This window comes from Opisthocomus hoazin, chromosome 20, assembly GCF_030867145.1.
Source record: "Opisthocomus hoazin isolate bOpiHoa1 chromosome 20, bOpiHoa1.hap1, whole genome shotgun sequence".
Taxonomy (NCBI): Eukaryota; Metazoa; Chordata; class Aves; order Opisthocomiformes; family Opisthocomidae; genus Opisthocomus; species Opisthocomus hoazin.
Window position 1 is genome coordinate 15,984,547 of NC_134433.1, and position 12,859 is coordinate 15,997,405.

General features: G+C 58.1%; 1 protein-coding gene across 15 annotated transcripts in view; it reads right to left on the reverse strand.

Annotated features, from left to right (window-relative positions):
- The window catches only part of MSI2 (musashi RNA binding protein 2), a 257,207-nt gene that overhangs the window by 50,394 nt on the left and 193,954 nt on the right, over nt 1-12,859 (reverse strand). For all 15 annotated transcript variants that reach the window (XM_075440218.1, XM_075440222.1, XM_075440221.1 and 12 more), the window contains one exon: nt 8,724-8,806. In XM_075440218.1, coding sequence (XP_075296333.1) covers nt 8,724-8,806 — 83 coding nt within the window. The remainder of the gene's footprint in view (nt 1-8,723; nt 8,807-12,859) is intronic.

Below are 12,859 nucleotides of genomic sequence, written 5' to 3' on the forward strand. Positions count from 1 at the left end.
ATGAATTCCATGTAAATGTCAAATGCAGAACTGATCTACTTAAGGGGGGAGTTTTATTTTTAGCATTTACCTCCCCACACCGCCTCCCCCTCAAAGGTGAACTTTAAGAATAGTGTAAAGGGATTGGAAAGAGCACGCGTGCACGTCTCCTTAACCACACAGAGCCAGACCCCGCTGGAGGGTGACAGAAACGCTGGCTGCAGCCGCTGCCTGGATGGAAACGCTGCGCCGCGTCCCCTCGCCATGGGACTCGTGGGCGTGGGATGAATGGCGGGGGGTCTCCAGCACAGCAATCGATAACAGAAAACGACCCCCGGTGATCATCACAAAAAGCTCCTTTTAGAATAGCAATCAAGAATCAATATTTCTACCCAGCAGAAAATTTCTGTAAACCCTATTAATAAAGGATCTGCATTCTTTCACTCCCAGTCGCTCCTCCTGCCTTTTGCTGTTGCTCTTTGCCACCCGGCCCCCGGCGCGAGCCCCCACCAGCACCCCGTGCGAGGCAGCGAGCCAGCCCAGCCGGCGGTGGGACCCCGGCCCCCAGCCACACCGCTGGGCGCCGGCTCCCAGGCTCTTTTTTGATGGGAAAAGGGAGAAATAAAGCACTTTTCCACGTCCTCCTGCTCCGGCGCTGCCGACTCGCCCCCCAGCAGACCTGGTGCTATGGCCGTGCCGGTAAGCCGGCCCGGAGCCAGCCGGAGCTACCCCAAGCCATTCCGATGGCTCGACACCGCGGTCCACGCTCTGAGCAAAAGGAAAACGCGCAGACAGGTCGCGCGGCCCTGCATGGGGAAGCCCTGAGCTGTGCCACCGCCTGCCCCTCCCGCACGGTTTGCACGACAAGAATCGCTGGTCTGAGGGCCCAGGTCCCGGGCTGGATCTAGGGGTTTGAGCTCCGTGCCTCCAACTTCGTTCTTTAACCAGTTTCTCGCCCTCTTTGCACATCTACGCTCCCCCCAGCCCCTGGCTGGCCAGACCGGCGTGGGAGCAGCCGTGCCGTGATCCGGGGCAGCCGCAGTGGCACAGCTGCTCGCAGCCCCGCTGCCCACAGCCCCCCGTCCCGGCCGGGGCACCGCCAGCCCGCGGGCAGGGGCTCGGCCACAGGGCTGCCTGTCACGCTGGCCTGGGAGGGCTGGCTCCACGCAGCGTCGGGTCCCCGCATCGCCTCCATCGCCCGCTCCAGCGGGCAGAGGTGGGTGCGTGGCGCGCGGGCAGGCAGCCGCCCCCGGCGCACCCGGGGGTGTGGGCTCATACGGCTGAGCGTCGCGGTGCGAACAGCCCGGGCGGTGACTGCGTGTTCAGTGTCTCATGAAAACCAACCGCCTGTTCCTAGGCAACCCCATCAGCAAAACTTTCGGGTTTACACAATTTTCATTTAGGTAACATAAAGGTTAACTGGCTGTAATGGGAGAATTTGAAACAAAACCACCCACTCCTCCCCTTTGGGCTGCCAGCCGCCACAGACCGTATTCACCCAGCTTGCTCGCAGCACCTCCCGGAGCTGCAGGGCTCAGACACTGCCAGCGTCGTGGAAACAGGCGCGTCTCGCAAACCAGCTGCCCCATCCTGCGAAGTCTGGAGAGAAATCCTCCCCGAGTTCAGCTTCTGCTGCTTTGCTGCCCAGCAGCGTCTGGGTCCTTGCAGGAGGCAGTGGGAGCAGGGCAGAGCGGGAGCCGGGACAACCTCCCCGGGCAGCCTGTTCCAGGGCTCCGTCACCCTCAGAGGGAAGAAGTTCTTCCTCATGTTCAGCTGGAGCTTCCTCTGCTTCAGTTTGTGCCCGTTGCCCCTTGTCCTGTCGCTGGGCACCACTGGAAAGAGCTTGGCCCCATCCTCCTGACACCCACCCTGCAGATATTTAGAGGCATTTCTAAGGTCCCCTCTCAGCCTTCTCTTCTCCAGGCTGAACAAGCCCAGCTCCCTCAGCCTCTCCTCGTAGGAGAGATGCTCCAGTCCCCTCATCCTCGCAGCCCTGCGCTGGACTCTCTCCAGTAGCTCCTCATCTTTCTTGAACTGGGGAGCGCAGAACTGGACAGAGTTCAGTGCTCCCCAGCGAGGCGTCACCCCCCGCCTGACAGCGGGTTTCGCAACACCGAGCACCAGCGCCAGCCTCCCTCCCCGCGCAGCACCAACGCCCTCCCAAAGCGTCCTTTGCTTCTTTTTTCATCGCAGGGGCACTGAGCAGGATGATGCCAACCCCGTGCCTCGAGCCGGACGGCCGGGGCTCAGCCCCAGAAGCGTGTCGCTTCATTCCGCAGCCGCATTTCTCGGGTTCGCCGCCGCTCCGCGCGTCACGGCGGCATCGGTTACACCTCGCGGCCGCCCGCGCTGCCAACAGCCAGGATGATAAAAACAATCTAGCCTGGCTCGACGGACAATTAACAGGAAAATGAAGTCTGGATTAGCGCCGTTAGAAACAATAACCCAGTAATTAGCTTCTGCAACCACAAACCAGCCTACCGCTGCTCTCGGAAAGACGAGCCTAATTTATGATTTTCACAGCACACGAGGATATAAAGGGAACGGCAGTGAGCTGCAAAGAAGTTTTAACTGGGATTTCAAGGGGAAGAAAACGCCCCCAGTAGGAAAGAAAAGTAATTCCTAAAGCCTTTGTAAACAAATCTACCCCATATCGAGGGGAAAACCATTCTCCGTTACCAGCAGAGCCTCCCTCCCCTGGGCGGGACGACGTGCCAGCGACGGCCCAGGAGCTCGGCCATGCTCGCGGTCCCTCGGCAGGGGCTGGGTGATGCCGGCCCCGGGAGCACACCTCGGGGGTCCGTCAGGCTCCCCGTCCAGCAGCGCCAGGCCCCGGGCTGCTCTGCAGAAGCTGCCCAGGCACCATCCCACCAGCACGGGGGGCAAACAGAATCACAGAACCCCAGCATGGCAGGGGTTGGCAGGGCCCTCTGGGGGTCCCCCAGCCCAGCCACCTGCCCAAGCAGGGTCACCCAGAGCAGGCTGCACAGCACCGCGGCCAGGCGGGGCTGGAATATCTCCAGAGAAGGAGACTCCACAGCCTCCCTGGGCAGCCTGGGCCAGGGCTCCGGCACCCTCAGAGGGAAGAAGTTCTTCCTCGGGTTCAGCTGGAGCTTCCTCTGCTCCAGTTTGTGCCCGTTGCCCCTTGTCCTGTCGCTGGGCACCACTGGAAAGAGTCTGACCCCGTCCTCCTGACCCCCACCCCGCAGATATTTATCAGCATTTCTAAGGTCCCCTCTCAGCCTTCTCCTCTCCAGGCTGAACAAGCCCAGCTCCCTCAGCCTCTCCTCACGCGGCCGCGGGAGGTGAAGCACCATGGCAGCAAGCAGAAGGGGGAAAAAAGTGGCCAGGCTGCTTTCCTGCCAGACGCCAGCCTGCTCCTCCACAGGGAACGGGATGGTGACAGCCGCCACCTCCCCGCAGCCACCGTCACCGGGAGGGTAAAACCCCGGCGGCAGCAGGGACGCCACGCGTGTGCCGGCAAAGCGGGACGTGCAGCGGGGCTGCTCCCAGAGGGAACCTCTCTGGATTTACGAGTCGGTTGCTCAGCTCTGTACCGCGTCACCCCCGGAGCCCGCCCGACGCGGGTGCTCTGTACAGAAATCTGGGTCTGGCACAGACTTTCCGCTCAGCACTTCTGCACACCTGAATCACTTCCAGATTTTTTCCGCCTCCCCTGACCGAGGGATGTGCTTCGCTTTCAGCAGCCTCACAAAGAAAGGTTTAACTCTAAGGCTAAAAAAAAAAAAAAAAAGGCAGGGAAACTAAAATTCACTATTTTTGTTTAGTCTAGTTTGGAGAATTAACGTTACACTGGGGTACTCTTGCATCAAGCGGAGCGGTCAGAGCCACCAGAACCCCGGAGGGCTGAGCCGGGGAGGGCAAAGCCACCCCCCCCCAGCGCAGCAGAGCGGGCTGCCAGCCCCCCGCCCCGCAGGCTCAGCCCCGCGGCCGCAGCCCGCCGGGGAACCGCGGCTCGGCCCGGGACAGCGCAGCACGCACGCCCACAGAACCCCATTTCACCGCCCAAAGACAAGGCAACTCTGTCTTGCCAGCAGCGTGCCATTCGCACGGAGACTCGACCACCTCGGCGACGCCGCGTCCCTCATGCCACGGCCAGCCCAAACTATCGCTCCTCCGACGGAGAAATCTGCGTTTGTCAGGTCCTGCCAAAAAGGCAAGAGGAGAAAGGTTCTAACATCTAAAAAAATGCGTTAGATCACAAAGGTGGGGTGGGGACAACGCGACGCCACGTCCTCAGAGCGTCAGGGAGACATCGTCAGCTACGGGTGAGCAGAGGATTCTGCCAGAGTTTCTTGCGATTTGTCAGCTGAGTTTGTCCCCAAAACCCGGTGACACCCAGCACCGGGCCGCTCCTTGTCCTGCATGGGCTGGAGAACCCAGCCACCCGCGGGGAACCTGGCAAGCTGTACAGCTCCCCAGCGACATCGTTTAAAGCATTTTGAAGGCAACGCTGCAGGCGTGCATCCAGCCTACGAGCGGCCTCAGCGTCCTCCAGCTGGGACATGGGCTGTCCCAAGCCACCGCACCTCCTGCCTCTCCCTCACCCCAGTGACACCTTGGGTACCTGCCGCCCCGCGCCGGTCCCATTGCCCTCGCTGCAACGGGTTCTCCGCAGAGCACCCATCACCACGGCCATCGGCTCTTTGCACGGCAGACACGCTCCCCACAACACCCCGCCGCGTGTCCGGTGTCCTACGAGCTGCGAGCGTGATCCCACAGGAGGAGACACGGAGCGGCGGCACTCTCCTGCGACCTGCTGGCAGCCAGAGTCCCCAGAGGCAGGGCCACTTCTAGCCTCGGTGACACACACCTCGGCCACGACGACAGCTCCTTTTTGGTAGGTCCTACAGATGGGTCAAACGGAGGGACAACCCCAGCTCCACAGAGCTTCCCAGGGACTGCAGTAGGGTCCTGGAACTGGAGCTGCTGCATTTGGCTTCTGGCCACTGGAGGTTGTTTCTCCACAATCTGGTTACTGGCTTTGAGGGTAAGACAAGGGCTGATGCCCCCACGGTGGGCTGGCAGAGCAGCAAGGTGTGATGAGCTGGTGTGCTCTGCAGATACGGCACAAAAGCATCAGACCATGCTCACGGCACTAAAACCATCTCTCCACAAGGAGAAGGGCGATTTCCAGACCCAGATTAAGCACATGCCCACAGGAAAATCTCTCATGCCCTAGAACTTTCCCCTTTGTCCCCTGCCATGCCTTCTGGGCAAGCCAGTGCCACACCTCACGTTCAGCCCTGCAGCCACCCCCCGACCCGGGTGCTTTGTACGCAGAGACGGCAGGCTCGTTTGCCCAAGCCTCCCTGAAGACATCTGCTCCAGAACCAGCCACCTCCAACACCCCGAACGCCTGCAGACACCCGCGCAGCACAACAAGCGTTACCCCACGCCACGCTCCACGGATCCCCCCAACACGGCCAGCAAACCCATCACCGCCGCCAGCAAGACACCAGCTGGAATCACAGAATCACAGAATAGTAGGGGTTGGAAGGGACCTCTGTGGGTCATCTAGTCCAACCTCCTGCCGAAGCAGGGTCGTCTACAGCAGGCTGCACAGGACCTTGTCCAGGCGGGTCTTGAATATCTCCAGAGAAGGAGACTCCACAACCTCCCTGGGCAGCCTGGGCCAGGGCTCCGTCACCCTCAGAGGGAAGAAGTTCTTCCTCGGGTTCAGCTGGAGCTTCCTCTGCTTCAGTTTGTGCCCGCTGCCCCTTGTCCTGTCACTGGGCACCACTGAAAAGAGCTTGGGAGAGGCAGCAGGACCATGTACGAGGTCCAGAGCCACATCTGGGGCCTGACCCCTGCCTTCCACAGCATCCAGTGGCTTCCCAAGATGCCTGTGCGAGGCTGGGGGTGGTTTGCCGGCTGCACGCCGTGTGTCCTCCGCTCCTGGTTACTGCAGGGACCTTGGAGACCGGTGGCCCCGTGCGCCCTCCCGCACGTGGCGCACGCTTCAGTCTTCCCAGGGATGAAGGTGCCTCAGAGTGCGAAATATTTGCACAAAAACCCAAGGGCACGTGGCACGCGACACACACGTCCAAAGCGTCACCGCACAGCGAAGGCTGCCCGTCCGGGGAGGAGCCTGAGGAGTGCTGCTACGTTAAAAAACCCCGCAACCAAAAACCCGCAAACCCCACAAAATCCCACCACGAGAGCCAGAACCAGCCACAGGTGCTCTGCAGCGTCCAGGCCTGTTTCAAAACCACCCAACGCTTTTGTCAGCTGCTCCAGAGCTGGACTCGAGATCCTGGCTCCCAGTGCAAAGCACCCGGGCCGGGCTCGGCGCATCGCACCGCTCACCGGCGCCTGGCCCACCGCACCCGCGACGTGAACAGCTCCATCACAGCGGGGTCTAGAGGAAAAGAAATTACTCCACTGCATTTCTTTTCCAGCTACTTTCACACCCCCTTAGAAAACCAGGAGCTTGCAAACCAGCCTGCTTGTGCCAAGGGAACAACATTCTGGCGATAGCTTGTTTGGGTTTTATTTGTTCCCTCCGCCCCCAAATGTTTGGAGAGCATCTTTGGCCTCCCACGTAAATTCCACGTTTCATTTATTAAATACCTCGCTGGCATTTTCTTTTCACTTTCACACTGCTCGTTTAATATCGCATTTGACATTCTCAGCTTTACGGATGGCAACAGCAGCAGAACGCACGGGCTAAAAATAGCCTCCCAGGGAGACGGAGGCCAGAAATAGGCTCGTGAGCGCGCGCAGCCCCGCTGCCCTTTGCCTGCCCCCGCGCTTTGGGAAGTGACGGCACTCGGGGAGACAGGCAAGAGCGAGCTCAGGGCGAGCCAGTGCCCGCGGAGCCGCGGATGCCCCAGCAGAGCAGCCCAGGGCTGGGGACAGGGATGGGGACAGGGTTGGGGACGTCCCCATCCCAGCTCACCGAGCGGCTGCAAACCCCCTCGCCCCGCGCTGGGGCTGCGAGGAGCCGTCCCCTTCGCAGCTCAGCGCTGGAGCGGGACACGTTAAGGACGAAGCAGGGGTGGTCGGTGTCCAAGGGTGCTGCGGGAAGCACCTCCGCGCCCGACTCCGACCCAGCCAGCCGTGTGTCACCTCCGGCCACCGCACCAGCTCACCGCCACGCGTGCACACGCTCTCCTGCCCCTGCACGGGTTCGGTAATTAATCTGCAGACCCATCAGCCACACGATGAGTCAGTCCCAACACAGGATCATGTCTCATCTCCTCCCTCGTGGGCTGCTTTTAAAGTCAGTGCTGCAGAAGGAGTGACAAGAGGAGAATGCTCAAAGCGTCCTGGCACCCGGATCGGGCACCACGCGAGCTCCGAGAGCCGCAATATATTTTAATTATCCGCAACAACAAAACACCAACAGCCCACGTGGTTCTTTTGCTCTTTGTGATGTTCCCCGAGTGTTTTCGCCCTGTCCCATCCTCCACGTTCCCTGCACTGCTGCTACCTCCCCACGCAGCTTTTCATCCGCGGAGAAACCCTCCCCGCAGCTCTCCCCCCACCCCTACCTTGTTGCTGGGTCTGGCGTCTGGGTGCCGGGGTGGGGGCGGCTGGGGCTCGTTCTTTTTGGTTTGATTAAGGCAGATTAATCAGCATTTAGTAACTACGCGGGGGAGAGAGCCTCCCCACGAGCCCCCCGTGCCTCGGGCCCGGCGGGCGCAGGCAGGAGGCGGCTGGGGAAGCAGCGCGATGCTCGGGCAGGGCAGGGGCACAGCCCGCGGCGCCCACCCGAGCTGGAGCGAGGGGCTTCCCGCAGGGCACGGGGAGCGGCCCCAGCCCTGCCTGCCGTCCCACCACCCAGTTTGCCAAGGGAACCCTTCCTTTGATTTCCGATGCATATTGCAGTGAGGAACAATATGAAGAATATTATTTCAGTGCCCTGGGAAAAATTAGCAAGTCAAATATTGAATCAGGCCTCCAGCATATGCCAAGGAGATTGCTTTGATCTTATCCACACTAAAAGCTCTATTATTGAATTTAAAGCCTGTGAACACATATCAGACCAATATACAATGCATATCTGAATACATATTTAAGAAGCAAAGGATGTTTTGACAAAGGGAAAAAGAATATTTTAGCTGAAAATATCAAAGTTACTGCGTCAATTGAAACACAAATGGCCTTTTCCATCTGGCTCACGGCTTTCCTGACAGGGCAACCCACAACCTGGGACCCGACTGTCGTTGAGGAGAAACCTCACCCCGGTCTGGCCCCGGGTGGGAAGGGATTGCGGCTCGGCGGCAGAGAGCCACCGCTTCCCAGGGGACACGGTCCAGCGGGCAGCGGCAACCGCAGAGCCGCGTCGGGCTGCGGGAGCTCGACCAGACCGGCGATCTGGGAGCCGTCCGTAACGGCCACCCCGGCCCAGTCCCTCCCGAGCCTCCCAGCGCAGCCGTTCGGCGGCTGCCCCGGCCCCTCCCCACGGCAAGGCGAGGAGGTGGGCTCCTCCAAGGCCCCTCGAGAAGCCGAGCGGGTCCATTCACCCCATCTTCAGCCCCTGGGCTCCCCACTCCAAAACCCAAGGCCTGAGCTCCCGGGGGGACAGACCCCCGTCCTGCTGGTGGGGGACAGGAGCAGGGTCCAGGCACCACTTCACCAGCACCGGTGCCCAGCACCCAGTTAACCCCACGGAGAAGCCTGTCCCGAAGGGCCACCACCCAGGCGCGGCACAGATCTGTGACAACGGGCGAGAGCTCGCTGCCACCGACACGCGCTGTGGAGCAAAACCGACTTACCATTTTATTATTGATTTCGTGGAAATGAATTTCACAGACTTTTTCCACCACGTCTTCATTTTCAAAAGTTACGAAGCCAAATCCTGTTTCATAAAGAAACAAAAAGGGGAGGGGGAAAGGAAAATATTAGTTAAGTAAAGCAATTTCATTTTAATAAAGCATTACTTAGCCACTGGGACTTTGGAAAACTTTCACACAAAACTGGCACGTGTGAATACACCTGCTGCCTGCGAGCCGTGGCTGAACACGTCACAGAGCAGCGGAGGGAAGAAGCATCGTCTCGGGGAAAATTCATATGGTTCTGTTCCAGCTCTGCCATAGGATTTAATAGAGAATTAAAACCTCCTTATAGATTTTTTGAACCATCCTGCAGAACTTAATGGATAGTTACACCCCGGCTACATGTTGGCTCAGAAGCTACAATAAGGCTGTATTTTCTTTTACACCTTATAGGTTTTTAAGAGCAATCTCTACAAAACCCAATTATATTTCTATAGAACCATATTGATTTTATCTCTTGTTTAATTCCACGGGACTTCTCCATTAGAGCTGACTCATTACACGACCCACAAAAATAAAAATCCGGGAAGACAGGAGATGATTCCTCATTTAGCCCTGGCGAGCCAAAAAGTGCCGATGTTTCCCCGAAGACGCAGCAGCGCGTGGCGTTTCCACCTGCTTGGAGCAAACGCCCACCGTCCCCGCCGCTCGTGCTCCGTCCCGCGCGGACGCAGCCGCCCCGCGGGTCAGCCCGGCTCCGGAGGTGGTTATTTGTCCCCTGCTTCCTGAATTGCTTCCTCTAACACCTCATCAGGACATCCTGAGGCCTCTGAGAAACCACGACGTTGAGGCCTCTGATCTAATCACTCCTCTCTTCCCCGCTGCTGCTTCAAAGGAGCCGGGGATTTGGGCTGCTCCGGGGCCGCTGGACGCCCGCCGCCCGCCCGCAGCCCTGCGCGCATTTGCTCGGCTGGGGCCAGGCTGAAGGTACCCGGTGGCCCATCACAGCCACGCGCGTGCGTGTTCCCTGCTCCTTCCTTAATCAAAAAAAAAAGTCAAGCTGACAAATTAAAAACAACCTAGTGCGCTACGTTTCTGGCAAAGGCTTGGTGAGTCAACACCACCACCGATTAAGCTCATGAAATCTTGGATATGTAACAACAGAAGGAACCTCGTCCCCCGAACTGCACCGAACACTCGGCGCTGGTGGGACGGCACGCGCCGTCGCCATCGCACCGGGCTCCCAGCCAGCGAGCCGGGGAAGCCCGGCAGCAGCCCTCACCCCTGGCTGGGGCCACGGGGGAAGGAAGAGAGAGGGGAAACCAGCGCCGTGAGGCGTCGTTTTCCGCGAACAGCTTTGCCCGGCGAGCATCCCTCCGCGCAGCCACGCGCGGCATCAAAGCGGTGTCTGCTGACGCCGAAGGAGCCGGCTCCCGCCCGCCGCCGGCCGCCCCCAGCCCAGCCCCCGGCAGTGAAGCCTCATCTCAAACCCACGTTGCTACTGCCACGTCCCACCCGGCACTGGCAGCTCCCGGCGCCGGGTCTGCTCCCGCCCCAGCAGCGGTGCCGGGGCCACGTCGCACCGGTCCCGAGTGCCGCCCGACCCGCTCCCCGGCCAGAGCCGCTGCTCCCGGCGGGCGCCCAGCCTGGGGTCCCCAAGCAATACACCATCATTTTAAACACACCCTAGATTTCCTTTGATGGGGCACAGCAGAAAATATTAAAACTACACCAGATTTTTGGCACCCTACAGGTACAAGATACATTTTGCAGCCTCCAGTATTTGAAGTTGTAAAGTGCATTTCAAGGTGAGGTCCGAGCGGCTCCCAGACGGCTTCTTTGGGAATGCACTGGACATGCAGCGACGAGGAATGCTCCCATCCCTCACTGGACCTTCTTAGTGGGGTAAAACCCACCAGAAATGGTTCCTAGATCTCCTCCAAGGCACAACACGTCATCTGGCAGCACAGCAGGCTCTCACCCAGCGCTCAGAACACTATTTTACTTTGTACTTACAGCATGTAGCAGCTTGAAGTATTTTACTTAAGTCTTTCATTTGCCTTCTAAATCACTCCATTTCAATCTACCTTAAACAGACCTGTAGTTAAAACCAAGATTTTTGTGGTTAACTGGCTGAAGGCGGCATCCCAGGAATCCCAGCGCACGCTGCGTCGGGCGGTTACCGGAGCTGGGAGCAGCGTGCCGCGGGGACCAGCTCTGCCCGGCGCAGCGAGACGGCCAGTCCGGGTCTACAAGTCGTTAATTGTTTGAGCACCAGCAACATCTTCATCATTAGTAATTCATTAGCGAGTACTGCAGTCGAGGATTTCTCTTTCAACTTTTGTCAGGTCTCATTGCCAGGATGGAGCAGAGAGAGGGAATTAGAGGGGATTAGCCTTAATATGCATAACGCAGTGAGAAAGCCCAGCGCACGTTTGGGCTCGGGAGCAAGTTTCCCACTCTCATCCCACTCCGTACGGCTTCAGCACAGGTTTACCACAGAATCACAGAATAGTAGGGGTTGGAAGGGACCTCTGTGGGTCATCTAGTCCAACCCCCTGCCCAAGCAGGGTCACCCAGAGTAGGCTGCACAGCACCGCGGCCAGGCGGGTCTTGAATATCTCCAGAGAAGGAGACTCCACAACCTCCCTGGGCAGCCTGGGCCAGGGCTCCGTCACCCTCAGAGGGAAGAAGTTCTTCCTCGGGTTCAGCTGGAGCTTCCTCTGCTTCAGTTTGTGCCCGTTGCCCCTTGTCCTGTCGCTGGGCACCACTGAAAAGAGCTTGGCCCCATCCTCCTGACACCCACCCTGCAGATATTTGTAAGCATTTATAAGGTCCCCTCGCAATTATTTGTCTGATCAAATCAGATAGGCACCCAGCTTTCTGTATTCACAGACTTTATAACAATTTTATAATGTTACTATAAGAATAAAATAACAATCCACAGGTGTCAACACTCATTTGCAGGTTTTTAGGAGATCTGTGTCGTTTCGCACAGGCCAGTCTGGCCACCTAGGCAAGACAAACCGGACGCGATCTGGTGTCCCAGCAAACCCACCGCCCCCCCGACTCCTCGCTCCCGGAGCCGGCGGGCGGGCAGGGGCTCGCAGGATCGGGCCCAGAGCCGACGCGGGGCACGCGACCCTCGCCGCAGGCTCACGGTGTTTTACCTTCACGACTACCGACAGCCTGAACTGCTTGGAAAGCAACCAGGGGACTGCAACCCGCACACGTCCAGGCACTTCAGACCCACAGGACGCTCTTCAGGAGATCCGATCGCTGCTGGAACCAACAATCCCCCAGAGACCACGCGCCCCAGAATTAAAAACTTCATAAAAGTGACCGGTAATGGGCCCTTTTATTGTTTCCCTTTTTGAATATCCGATTCCAACTTTTAATAATTGCACATAGAAAAAAAAAATTATTGCGTGCATGCCTTATTAGTTAGCATAATGAATACAGGCTCATTTTTAAATTACCAAAACTCTCAGAAACTTCCTGGACTAAATAGACAATTATTTCTTCTGAGAGGTGCTAAGAGTCAACAAAAAACGGTTCTCGGAAAGTGTACGAGAAAGATTAACACAAAACAAAGCAGGCTGTTCAAAATGGTGACATAAATAGGATTCCGGTTGTCAAGGAGCACACATTTTAAAATGAAATTATACTGCATCCTTCTGAATGAAGCTATTATTGGAAGCTAACAAGCTCTATTTAAGAGATAAGCATTTAACAGAGTCAAACGGTTGGGTTTTTTATTCAAATGAATAAAACTGAATATTCATTTGAATAATCTTTTCTGTAAAAGAAAAGACAAAGAAGAGGGAAAAAATAAAACAAGAGGCAAACAGATGCCCCCGAGCGCGAGGCTCCGAGCCAAGCGCCATCACCAAAGGCAGCTGAGACGTATTCCTGACCTTCAGGTGAAGCCCCCTCCTCCAGCATCCGCTCAGAAGAAGGAGCCATTTCACTCCATTCACCCACCAGTTAATGGGTGCCAGCAGGCACTGACACGATGCAGGAGGACCTCCCGGCCGGCGGCGAGCAAGCTGGTGCCTCCAAGGGAGAGGGTTTCACAGAATCACAGAACGGTAGGGGTTGGAAGGGACCTCTGGGGGTCACCCAGCCCAACCCTC